The sequence below is a fragment of the Myotis davidii genome, unplaced genomic scaffold, assembly GCF_000327345.1.
Source record: "Myotis davidii unplaced genomic scaffold, ASM32734v1 scaffold461, whole genome shotgun sequence".
NCBI lineage: Eukaryota > Metazoa > Chordata > Mammalia > Chiroptera > Vespertilionidae > Myotis > Myotis davidii.
In genome coordinates this window covers 2,906,068-2,919,296 of record NW_006295825.1, presented here as the reverse complement: position 1 = coordinate 2,919,296, position 13,229 = coordinate 2,906,068, and the positions used below count along the sequence as shown (strand labels likewise).

At 47.9% G+C, this 13,229-nt stretch overlaps 1 protein-coding gene across 6 annotated transcripts in view; it reads right to left on the bottom strand.

Annotated features, from left to right (window-relative positions):
* The window catches only part of DAPK2 (death-associated protein kinase 2), a 112,384-nt gene that overhangs the window by 33,456 nt on the left and 65,699 nt on the right, over positions 1 to 13,229 (bottom strand). For all 6 annotated transcript variants that reach the window (XM_006770789.2, XM_015568530.1, XM_015568527.1 and 3 more), the window contains one exon: positions 6,462 to 6,600. In XM_006770789.2, the coding sequence (XP_006770852.1) occupies positions 6,462 to 6,600 (139 nt within the window). The remainder of the gene's footprint in view (positions 1 to 6,461; positions 6,601 to 13,229) is intronic.

Here is a 13,229-nt window from a genome sequence, read left to right as displayed (position 1 = left end):
AGCAGGTTTATCTCCACTCTCAAGACCTGGAAAGGTCAGAGACGTGACCGCCCCAACATTCCCCAGCAGAGACGACACTCAAATGCAGGCTTAACCCCCAATCTTCTCCCTGTTCCCCTTCGCCACGTGGCCTCCTGCTGTATCTTTCAAGAATCAGCTGGTTGATTTAATGCTCCCATTTCAACTCTTTTAATAATAGCTCTCCATCATTTAGTTTTTGCTACATTTTGTTCTTTTCCTCAACCATTCAGTGTCCTCAGTTCACTCGTCCTCAGGTTACCCTAGGGTGGCCTTGCAAGAGTTGAGGAAGCAACCAGCATGCATTGCTAGGCTCCAGGCTCACGTCTGACGCAGGGCTGACATGAAGGGGCCCGTGGGGTACACTCTGAGGCTGGGGCAGGCTAAGCTTTGGGTATGAGGAACTAGAAACAGGTCCACCCCTCAGAACACACTGAGAGGGTAAAAATTAGGAAGGACTTGTATAAAAGCTTCTGTAGCGAAGTAAAATACTTCAGAGTGCCCATGGGCTGCTTAGGTAAGAAAGTAAAGGGAAAAAAACAGAGAGAAAATTGTGAAAGCATATAGTTCTAAGCACCTGAACACACATACACACACACACACACACACACACACACACACCTGTTCATAAAAAGTTGGAGAAAATATACCAAATGTTTAAAATGTTGTTTTGGAGTGGAAACTTTGTAGGTAACTTCTCTGTACATTTCTGTATTTTCTATGAGTTATTATTTTTATAATGGCATAAAAGACCATCAACTTCATTTAAAAAGTGTCTATGGAATACCTTTGGTTTCTTTCTTTCCCACATTGCTGGTATCATCTCCAATTGGCTTACAGTCTCCCATACATCCTCTCCCCTACTGGGAGAACTAGAACTAGAATCATGTTTCTCCACCAATTAAAGGTCTTCTATAAATTATTGTTCATTTTCTTAAGCGTGATAATGGTACTGTGGGTTGTTAGGAGACAGACCTTAATCTTGGGCAGATACATACAGAAGTGTTTGGAGTGAAGTATCAGGATGGCTACAACTTTCTTTCAAATGATACCAAAAGTTTAAAAAAACAGATCTATGTGCATGCATATATATATATATATATATTATATAAAATTTTTTAAAGGCAGAAAACAATAAAGCAAGTGTGACCAAATGTTGAATTTAGGGGGAGGGTGTCCACTGTATTCTTCTCTAATTTCTTCAAATGTTTTGAAATGTTTTCATAATAAAAAAAATTTAAGGGAAAAAGCCTTCCATGACTATCTATGCAAACTCTCGGTTTGCCCTGAACCTTTAAAATCTCACCCTAACCTATCTTGACAGTTAAATCTCTGCCACATCTCACCTCCACTCCATGCCCCCAGGTGTTAGTATGGAAATAGTCTTATTGTTGTAAATTCTACTTTCAAATGCATGCACATTTTATAATACTTAATAAAATACAAATTAGTTTATTTAAATATGAGGAATAGCTTATAAGAAAAAAACAATGTAACTGAGAAATTAACCATAAAGAATACATTTATAGCATAGTACAGACCTTTGGATCAAGTGTGTGTAAAAGGCATGCATGACCCAAGTAAGAAATCTATACTGTTAGAATCTGGTAAAATAAAAGCTGGTGACACTCAGCTTTGTTAAATGTTTCTTGCTGAGTTAAAGTCTAAATTTAATACCTGTGTGATCTTGAACAAGTTACTTAACCTCTCTGAATCTTAACTGTGTGTAAAAAAGTGGCCATACCTTGTATCTCAGTGGTGGCCATGAGAATCAAATGAGTGAACAGATATAAGCACGCTATATTCTAGAACGTACTTCAAATATTTAAAGTATTATCAGTGTCATTCTTATGAGAGCGTGATGAGCAGACCCCATCCCGTTATAAACTTAACAGCTCAAAGGATGATCAGGGCATAGAGGAATTTGGAGTTTTGGGGTATCTTGCTCAGGAATTCACTCCTTTTAATACTATTTATATAGATCAAAAAGTCCCTTCAGAGTTTTGGGTTCCTGGCTTGCATACAATTTCATTCAACCCTCATGTCTTATTCTTATTCCAGTCAGACCCGAGGAGAACGATCTTCTCTTTCTGAATTTTCAAGTTGAACTAGGCTAAGGCCGGGCGGGGAGAGTGGGGTCACACCCTTACTCAGAAAGAAAACTCCCAACTCCAAAATAAACACAAAACCACATAAAAATGCCCTTTACAAGGTTTATATTTGTCTTGGGATCACATACCAGGGCGAGGTTCCTGCGTAGCACTGAGCCCCATTTCCTGGTAATCCATCCGTGGAAGGCATGTCTGAAGGCGCATCAGGTGCTGCCGGTGCTGAGGGGCAGTCAGCCCGTGTCCCTCCCATCAGTGTAAATACAGGGCAACATCATCTACCTCTACCCACCTACCCACACCAGCAGGCCTTTCTGTGGCGAATTTACAGCACTCACGGGGATGGTATTCACTCTGCTGGGGCAGAATTTACCTCTTGGAAGTGAACATTTCTTGGGTTAGCTTCTATTTCAGGTGGCCTCCCCACTGAACCCCACTATGACATCGCCTAGTAGATGGTGAGCCCTTGGAAAGCAGGTACTATATTACATTGATGTTTGTCACTCTACTCTCTGGCATAAAATAGTCCCTCAATAAATGTTCAGATCACTGAATTGAAATCTGCCTGAAACCTCTTTTGCTTTTTCCAGGGAACATAAAAGGGCCTTTGCCATCCATGCATGCACTTGGTCTTACTAAGGTATTCATTCATTCATTCATTTACTTATTTGCACAACACTGAGTAACTAACTTGTCATGGGTCAGTCCCTGTGCTAGACACAAGCAGCGGAATGATTCACAGCGATAATGCTCCCAGCAGTAGTCTGTACAAAGGACAACAGAGGCAGACAGGCAGGTCCGTTCTCAGTGATGATTTCAGAGGTGACAGGGGTGGGAAAGTCTTCCCAGAGAAAATGGTGTTTCTGCTGGGCCTTGAAGAATGAACAGGAAGTCCACGGGCATAGGAAAGGAAGAGCAGCAGTTTCCTGGATGGGGGAACAGCAGGAACAGAGGACAAGAGAGGCCAGAACGGTATCTGTCGGTGGGGCTAATGTTTTGGAGTCGGGGAAGGTGGATGAGGCCTGACTAAAGGCTAAGGCAGCATAAAAAGGCCCGAAAGCCCTGCTGATAATGCGGCCATTTATCTATCCTATGGGTGAAAAGGATCCATCAGAGATTTCTGGGCAACAGCATGCCACGATCTGTTTACCAAGACTGCTTATCAACATTTTTGTGTCCATTCGTCTGCTTTCTGCCACAAAGCAGGGAGCATGTCCTAAGCAGGGGCAGAGCCTCACCGTGCCCAGCACAACGGCTGACATAGGAGTAGAGGCCATTCATATTCCAAAGGCAGGCCAGACAGCTGACCCTCCTCCATCAAGCTGGAAAGTGCGAGTGAAGAACAGATCATGGGTAGGAACATGGACACATGTTAACGGGGCAGTTTGGCTAGCCTGGCTCACCGGGTGAGGCAGGATAAAACAGGAGAGGAAAACTGAGATCCCCTTGTTGAGAATGAAGACCAGGAATAAAAATATATTCATATAAAATGAATTTTATATGGTGGGAGACAATATGGAATCAAGATCCCCTCTAAGCTGGATCTTCGGCATGATCCCCCTCGGGCGGGCGGCAAGCTTCAGCCAGGGGGCACACACACACGCACATTCTGGCTCCAGGAAGTGTCTATCCAACCATGAGGTCAGCTCGCTGAGTTCCAGCCACTTATCACTTCCTGAAGGTGCCTCGCTGGGCCCAGGCCAAGAGACCCACTGGTGGGGAAGTCAGAAGGCTGAGTCCACACAGCTCTGAGGACATGAGCCGGGGGTGGATGTTAGCAGCATCCTCGCCCTGCACGCATCCACGAGAAACCCAGACTGTCTCCAGGTTGTGGAAAATGTCCGGACTGAGCCCAGGAGCCAGACAAGATCCTCCACAGCAGCCCCACCTAGCAACCAATCTCAGCTCTCCGCTGGGCAATTTAAATTGCACCAACAGGCTTTGTCTTCCTAGTCTATTGGGGCCCAAAACACTGTGACAAGAGTTGTGTGTTCTTTTCCTCTATTCTAGAGAGGGAAACAACAACACCAGCTACTATTTCAGAGCACCTCATGACACTTCTCTCTAACCCTTACAACTCTGCCAGGCAGCTATTATTACTTGCATTGAAGCTGAAAAACCAAGGTTCAGTTGTACCCTGGTACACGGTAGAGAGAGACACAAACCCTGACCTGGCTAACTCCCAGCCAGCATTCTCCCCTCCCCGCCACCCACCCCCGCATCCTGCACCTCCACCACTGAGAGCTGCCATAGAAGCAAACTATACAGCACGAACCTGCTGTAGTCATGGGGCCTACGGGCCTCACAACTCCTCCTCCTCCTCCACAGCTCCTCCTGTGGGTGTTAGGGTGAGGATGCTGCTAACACCCACCACGCCTAGTATCCTTAGAGTGTGTGGACCCATTAGAGAACAGACAAAGAAGCCCATTTTGAGACTGGTCTCCTGGATCCAGCAAAGACATGAAAACAAGTTCACTGTCCATAGTATTACCAGGAAGGAGGCACAGGTGTAATCTGGGTAGAGCGTTTCCTACTTGATGTCTTACCATACTGAGGTCCAAAGGTCTGCCCAGGCCACACCCTCCTTGGTGACCCCAACTTTTACTCCTTGACATGTAAGTGAAGCTCTGTAAGACATCTATTGGAGGAATCCAATATACCGCGAGATAATGACAATTGGCATTAGGAGAGGGGAACCATGTGGAGGGGACTCACTACAGGTCACCTCACAGTGCAGAGTAAGTGCGGGTGAGATCCATGTGCCCGAACAGAGCCCACCCTCTGCAGTTGCCGTGAGGCAATAGATAAGCCATATCCTCTGGACCAGTCCCCCAAGTCAGAACTTGGGTGTCATCCTGGACTCTGCCCTCTTCCTCATCTCCCACATCTAATCCGGCACCCAATCAATCCTCAGATCAACCTCTGAAATAGGTCTTACATCTGTCCCCTTCTCAAATTAGTGTGACACTTGTCACATCTCACCTGATAACTGTATAACCTCCTGGCTGGGACTCCAGCCTCCAGTGTTTTGCCACCATTCTATCCATCCTCCTGGTCAGAGGGATCCTTCTGAAACACACACCTGCTTACCTCACCTCCTTGCTCACCTGGCCCCCACAGGATAAAGTTCTATCTCCTTGGCTAGGCTCCCACGCCCTCATGTCTGCCTCCTTCTCTCCTCCTGACTTCTTCTCCAGCCATTCAGCACATTCACTCTTTGCCTTACTTCCCTGAATACTCTGTAGTATTCTGGGACCATGTACCCTGCTGGCCTCTCTTCCTGAGGAGGCCCTTCCCCTCTGATAATACCTGTCCTTCAGAACGCAAGTCAAATACCACCTTCTCCAGGAAGCCCTCTCAAATTCCCCATTCTGACTTAGATGCCTCTCCTTTAGGCTCCCAGCCCCACGTACTTCCCTCTCTTGTAGCACTTAGAGTTGTTGATCTTTCTTTTCTGCTTCCTGTACTAAGTTCCCTGAAAAAGAGGAACTAAGCCTAGACGGGGCCTCAGTTGATTCTGGATCGGTAGCAATATCCAGGCACCCAGCACAGTGCGTGAAACACAACAGGGGTTTCTGGATAGAAAAATGAGTGCGTCTCCTCCCCAGTAAACAGGTCCCTCTGATCATGGGTTAGAGGTCTTCACGCTTCGGGTGTCTTACAGGCTCATCAGTTGTTGCAAAGGAGCTCAGTTTCTACAGGAACTGATCATCCTACTTTGACCACATTCTTGCTTTTTGAAGTCCTATGTGGTCAAAGTGTACTTTCTCGACCTTGAAGAACAGTTACCACAAATGATCAGTGGCCCCTGGGAAGCAATTTGATGGCCACAGTACGGGGCAGGGTGGGGGTGGGAGGCCGGTGGTCTTGGGCTCCAAGAGAGACAACCTCTGGTCAAGGGATGCTGGAGGCTGTGCTGTGCTGGGTCTGGAGCACCAACCAACCTCAGCCGTCCCCTCTGAACGCTTCTAGATCTGCCTCCTCAGGAGTTAGCTCTTTCTTACTGAAAAGTTCAATCTTGTTAAATGTGTTTGGTTTCAAGTTTCCTGTCATTGGTCTACTTATTTAAAATTTACACCATCTGCTCCTGAAAGAGATAAGGTGCCTGTGGTCTGAATAAGCTTCTTGCAGTCGGCCTGTGTGAAGAAATCCTAACCTGTTCAATGAACCTGGGGAGGTGGACGCTTTCTTTCCCAGGAACTCAGAGTTTTCAACGGTAGATGAGGGAGGAGAGCCACGTGGGCACTGACCCCTCTTGGCAATGACATGGGGAGAGACTGGGCCCATTCTTCCTAAATTGGTTATTTTCCCTCACCTCCCTCCCCCCTCACTGACCTTGAGATCAAAGTGAGCAATTTTCTTGGCATGAAGGTAGTTCACTCCGTCCAGGATCTGCTTAATGAAGCTGGTGGCCTCCTCCTCACTCAGCGACTCCTTCTGGGCCAGAAAGTCAAAGAGCTCTCCTCCGGACACCCTGCAAGACACCGGCAGGAAGCCCAGTCAGCCCTGTGCCCGGAGGCCAGGCCGATGGCTCCAGGTCCTGAACCTGACCCCTGAGCACCCTGCGTGGCAGAACACCTCGCCCATCTCTGGGGCTTCATCCAGCCAGGGGCTGACTTGGCTTCTGTGCTGTGTTCTTCCCTTTGGCTCACAAGGGCAGGACCCATCCTGAGGGTGTCACCAGAAAGGTCTTTGCGAAGGCGCTAGGCCCACGGCCCTGGTTACTCTGGGCGTCACCTCTCCCCCACATATGACTGAGGCGGCAGAGGACAGAAACAAGTGCTGTAGGTGGAGAAAGTAACATATGCTGTGCCAGAAACTGCAGACCTAGGTTCCCACTAGCCCTGCACTGACCTTGGGCAACTCACCTCCCCCTCCAGGCAGGCCTCAGTTTCCTCCCCTGCAAAATGAGCAGATGGAGCAAGATGGCTCCTAAAGCCCCTTTCTTTGATTTTATAACAGATGACCTCGTCAAAGGTCCCTAATTTAAACGTAATGACCCATTAATTATATTAATCTCTAAAAATTATAAAAGACTTTTGTCCTCACACTCCACACTCTTGAACCTTATAGTTGATGTGGCAGAAATGGAGACCCACAGAGCAAAAAGAATCTCCCCTGTGAGTACTAGTTTACAGCTTTATCTGAGTTTAGGATAGCCAGGTAAAGCAGGAGGTTTTTATGTGCTATATCTGGCACCCCTTCTGGGCTTGTTGGTCCTCTGTCAGAGGCTGGGGTATCCAGCCTGCATGTGCCTCTCGGGGGCTGGGAGAGAACCAAGGGTCACCCCAGGAAAAGGTTCTCAGGGAGGGACCTGGGACAGGTGGTCCAAGAACTTGATCACCGAGAGAATGCATTTTAAAATGCAGACTCCCAGGTGCCACTACAGACTCTACCAAGTTATAGCCTCAAGCAGCAGAGCCTTGGAACCTGTATCTTTACAATAACAACATAACAGTAATTAACATTTATTGAATACTTACCCTGTGCATTATGTATACTGTATACACATTATCTCATTTAATCATCACAATACCCTATGAGGAAAGCACTATTTCTTTCCTATTTCATAGTTGAAGAAACAGAGGCTCCAAGCAAGCTTCACATGTGGCATGAGTTAATAATTGAGATTTTGAAAATACAGAAATCTTTGCACCATACAGAAATCAATTTATATGGACAACTAAATCCTTCCCAGCACCGGCCTTGGTCTGGTGTTGTCTCCACGCACTAGCGTGTGGCTGGGACTAGTTGCCCTAACTCTCTCAGCAATGTCTCTCAGACATGGAGGGTAATGAGAAGGTCTACATGCTCGGCTTGTTCTGATGAGCAAGTCAGCCAGCGCACCGAGCCAGGTTCTTGGCACCGTGACTGGCACATGACAGTGCTCCATCCATGGGGACTTCTGTTATGATGTCATTATTTGTGTTATATGTGGTTAGCACAGGCTCAAGTGGTGGGAGAAGGTGCTGGGAACGCAGTGAGACTCAGGCAGGGTCTGGACGGAGGAAGCAGCGATTGAGGACAGGTGTGACAGGAAACAGCACAAGCAAAGACCCAGAGGTGAGGGTGAGCATGGAACATGTATGTGACATTTACTCCCTGTGCCCTGGCCGGCTTTGGAGGTGAGGGGCAGGCCTGCTGGAATGCTGCTTCTGCCACTTCCTAGCAAGTCTCTCTCCACCTCAGTCTTTTCCCATCTGCCAAATGGAGCCAAAAATATCTCCCTTAAGTAGATGGACCAATGTCAGAAGCGCATGTTCCTGCTGGGCTGTGAGCTTCTCAAGGGCAGGAGCCATGAGTTAGGTACTCATCTGTATGTCTAGTGTCTGCCAGAGCTTCTCAAGGGCAGGAGCCATGAGTTAGGTATGTCTCATCTGTATGTCTAGTGTCTGCCCTAATAGATGCTGAGTAAATATTTAGAGAAAGAGAGAGGGGGCAGAAAAGAGAAGCGGGAGGTGAGAGAGTGAAGAGAGGGTGAGATAAGATGGCACATGCAAGCATATTGTATGCAAGAGCTGCAGGCCTGAAGTGGCTGCCTGGGTGTGCGTGGGACACAGCAGGTGCACTATTTCCCCACGTGTCTCATGGGTGAGGTCATCCCTGCCCCACCCCCACCTGGGGCAGGTGCTGGAACTAGAGCACACTTGCAGTTGCTGAAGTGTGTGGGACGCGGCTGGTGCACTACTTCCCCATGTGTCTCACAGGTGAGGTCATCCTCTGCCCCATCCCCACCTGGGGTAGGTGGGAAGAATCTTGTAAAATTGGACAAGTGCTATGAGAGCCTCAATAAATACCATGATCTCTGAGTAAATGCTATGCTACATCATTGTCAGGGTGACAGTGGTGGAGGGCTTCATTTAGAGTTTATTTAGAGTTTGCCACCTCTGCCATGTGCTTCCTCAAGCATTCTTCCACATCCACCCTGAGGTGTAGATGGAACTTCTGTTCTGATTTTTCAAATGAGAAAACTGATGTCCCCAAGAGAGCAGGTGACTGGCCCAAGGTCACACAGCTAGTAGGTGGCAGAACCACCATTTAGACACAGATCTTCTCAGCATCAGTCCACCACATTACAAAGCCGGAATTGCTGAGGCGAAAGGGGCAGCTCGAAGCCAGCCCAGGCCCTGGGCATGTGCTCTGAGATCCCTGCTCAGCAGCACCCACGCCCTCATCACACTGGGTATCACTGTCTGTCTATCTCTCCAGCTGGATTATTTTTGCTTCCGCAGCACCCTGTGCGAGAAAGACATTCAATAGCAGGTAAGTGAATAAAAGAACAAAGGAAAAATTTTTAAATATAAACATGACATAGAATAATCTAGATTGTATAGAAGGGAAGTCTTGGCCTTTGCAAGAGACCTGTCTAGAGCACTTTGAAGATTTTCAAAACCATAGTGCCCCCTCTGAGACACACAGGACCCAGCAGCCCTTGCTTTCTAATATCCAAGACCCTGCTGGGTCCTGTGAGGCTGGACCTTGGGCACATCTTGCCATTCCTACCTTAGAGGGAATGCTGCATAAATACAAAAGAATATCATGGTGATGTAGAGGTGACTGGTCACCCAAAGTCCCTGATGTAAAGGCTATGTGACGACTTCGGGGGACACCCGCCATTCTGTTTGAAGGTGTGATGTGGCCAAGAGACCAGGTGAGACCATGTCTTCTTTGAATGAAGATGGGAACACCACAGTGGTCCCTTAGAATTCCCCCAGAGACTCGGAAAAGGGGAGACTGATGAGCATACCAGGCCTAGGTACCCATGCTGGGGTCACTCACATCAATGCTCAGGCAACTTGTCTCAAGATTCTATTCATTTTCCCCCAACATAGTTTCTCCCAAGGGTTTCTCAGCCCCAAGCCCTCTTCCCTGGAGCCATTGCCCACCTCCTCCCAAGCTTCTCTCCGCTCACATCCCAAACCCGCTTAGCTTAAAGATGAAAAGCAAAACCTATAGCTGGGCCTCCTCTGCTCCCCTTCCATGGTCTCCACCATCAGGCCCCTTCCTGCGAATCGGACCTTGGCCTCCTTCCTCTCTGCAGGTTGGTCTCCCTGCTGGAAACTCTCTCAGGAACGTTCGTTCGGATGACCTGCAGGCAGGGATTTGAAGAATGCTGACCGATCCATGGGGCCGAGGAAGCTGGACTCAATCTGGGGAACTGGGACGCACTGCCTCCACCGTGGAGCCCTCTGCCAGGCCATTCTCCAGGATGCAACTGCCAGGGTCCCGCTTTCCACTAGCGTAGAGTCAAGTAGGCCCCAGAGAGGCCAGGGGCCTGGGATGGGAGACCAGCCCCACCCTCCCAGAGCAGACGTATGTTTTCCAGAGCAAGCTTCACATGTGACATGAGCTAATCTATTGAGATTTTGAATATATTCTATATAACACACAGAAATCAATTATACAGACAACTAAATCCTCCCCAGCCTGGCCTTCAACAGCCCTGACCAGAGGTAGCTGCTGCTAAGGAGGTCATGCTTGAGGTAATAACAGCTGAAAGGGACCTAAATCAGGGCTGGGTACATCCACCTAGTGCTGGACACCTTAGCAGAAATAGGGAGGAAGCCCACCCCAGACGACAGGTGCTGAGAGGGCAGTGGTATCAGTGTAAACCCAACCACAAAACTTGCAAATTACAACTGAGCAGGTGGGCACTCATACCCATGCTTCATTATTGGGCAAATCCACTAACGACCAGGCACAGTGAGGAGCAGGCGGCCAAAGGCTCCTGATCAGCCCAACAGGAGTCACCAAGTCCAAACACAAAAGCCCATGGAAAGCCCTTCTCTCCTAGGAAGTCCTCCCTCTCATTCCCTGGGCAGGCATGGTTTAGGCACAGTCTTAGCAACTCCTAGCCCCCCGTGCACAGACAGGCTCCCTGAGAGCAGTGAGACAACTAGAAAGTGAGGAGGAGACAGGGAAACTAGGAACAGACAGAACTCAACAAACATAGCAGCTCAAGCAAGTCACAGGAGCAGCAGTGTGACAACGGATGATATGAATGGTGACAGCTCTCAACATGAGTCCTACTGGGAGAAACAGGGGCATCCAAAGATCATCCCAGACCCCAACTCCTGGGGTTTTATAAACAGGGAGAAACAGACAATTTCCCCAGCAATTATAGAAATGCCACTTAAAATGATAACAAAGTGCCCTGGTAAGTGTGACTCGGTGGTTAGAGAGTCAGCCCACAGACCGAAGGGTCGAGGGTTTGATTCCTAGTCAAGGGCACGTACCTCGGTTGCAGGTTCAATCCTGGGCCCCAGTTGGGGTGCAAGCAGGAGGCAACCAGTTGATATGTCTCTCTCACATTGATGTTTCTCTCTCTCTCTCTCTTCCTCTCTCTCTCTCCTCCCCCCTCCCCTTTTCCATTCTCACTAAAGATCAGTGGGAAAATATCCTCAGGTGAGGATTAACAACAACAAAAGAAATGACAACGAAGTATCATTTTCTAACTATACGGGTCAATAATTAATGAACCCTGTTTTAAAATAAGTGATGCAGGGCTAGCAAGCCTGCAGGCAGATAGGAACACTGCTGTGTTGCAGGTGGTACTGGTTAACCACACCAATGTATGAAAGTGAGGCTATCAGGAGTCCTAAAAATGTCGGCCTAGTCATCCCAGTCCTGGGGATTTATCTGAAAGAATGAATTCAAAACCAAAGGGGAAAATTGTGGGAACAAGATTTTTTTATGGCAGTGAAATTTGTAATGATTAAAAGCTGGAAAATAAAAACCAAATAACCAACAAGAGGGAAAGGCAGGTATGTAATTTAATGAAACATAATATAGTCAGTTAAAAGGAAAAAAGCTATTTATGGAATTATGTGAACTGGGGGGAAAGTAGAGCAGGAAAATCTATAAGGACGGTGACTGTTTACAAATAGATAAAAAGAGAGGAACCACAAAAAAAACATAAATAGCTATGGTTGAGTGGTAGGATTATGACTGTAATTTCTTTTCAGTCGCTGTAAAGCTTTTCTGATAATAGACTTTTTAAAGGAGTGGCCTGGCCTTCCCAGTGAAGGTGGGCTTGTCGTTCTCTGCTGGGAATCCTTGTGTCAACCTTGTGCCTTAGCCTTGGGGCATGTCACACCGTGGGCTGTCCACACTGCTGGCCACACTGAGGGAACCCACCAGGCTTGTCTGGGCCAGGCGGGTGCATACACCAACTAGTCCAACTGGCTGAGGGGTCCGTGGGATAAATAGAGAGGATGCTGGGAGTTAGAGAAGGGGGAACATGGGCAACACATGCATTTAAACATTGACATGATAACTTAAGAATCAAATGCAAGAGCATGCAAATGCCCATCTGCAACATAAATCTATATCCTGGCCAAGACAGAGCATAGTTCTCAAATTAGAATGATCTCCAATGCCAGTGGTCCACCCACCCCTCCTGCAGGCAGGTTAAGGATGGCTGCCTGGTTTACAGATGAGATCTGAAGCTCAGGTGGATGAGGTGACTTTGCCCGAGGTCACAAAGTCAAGGACTGCTGAGGTAAGTGCCACCGCTCCTCGGCTAACTGGCAGATGCATACATGACTACGAGGCTCAGAACATTCTCAGCACAGTGTGCCTCTCCCTGACTGGGCACAGCCACCGTGACTTGTGCCACAGCCCAACTCAACTCGCTTGTCCCCCAGAACCTCGCATCCCCATTCCATGGAGACACCTCCAGGAGGGACAATCCCTGAAAACTTGGTGTCACCTATCCGAATTCCACCAGGATGGGCCAGCATAAGGCCATCCTACCTCATGCTCACAGCTGTCTGCACAAGCAGTGTGGGCTCAAGTCCCGGTGCCACCTAACCCACATATGTAGCCTACCAGGTAGCTTAGCATAAACTAACTTTTTGCATAGAGTTTCTAACTTTGCCCTGATTAACCTGGAGCCTCACTTAGATCACCCTAGAGTTTATATGGTTTGTGTGATGCATATCTCATAATTTGCTAAGTTTCACAGGAAGACCAAGACGTAATCAGCTAAAATTCCTTCCATAACAACTGCAATCCCCGACGCAGAGGGTCACCGGGACTGATTTTCAGGAACAAGCCCAGGACATTTTGCAGAACCAGGGGGTGAACCAGCTGAAACCATGA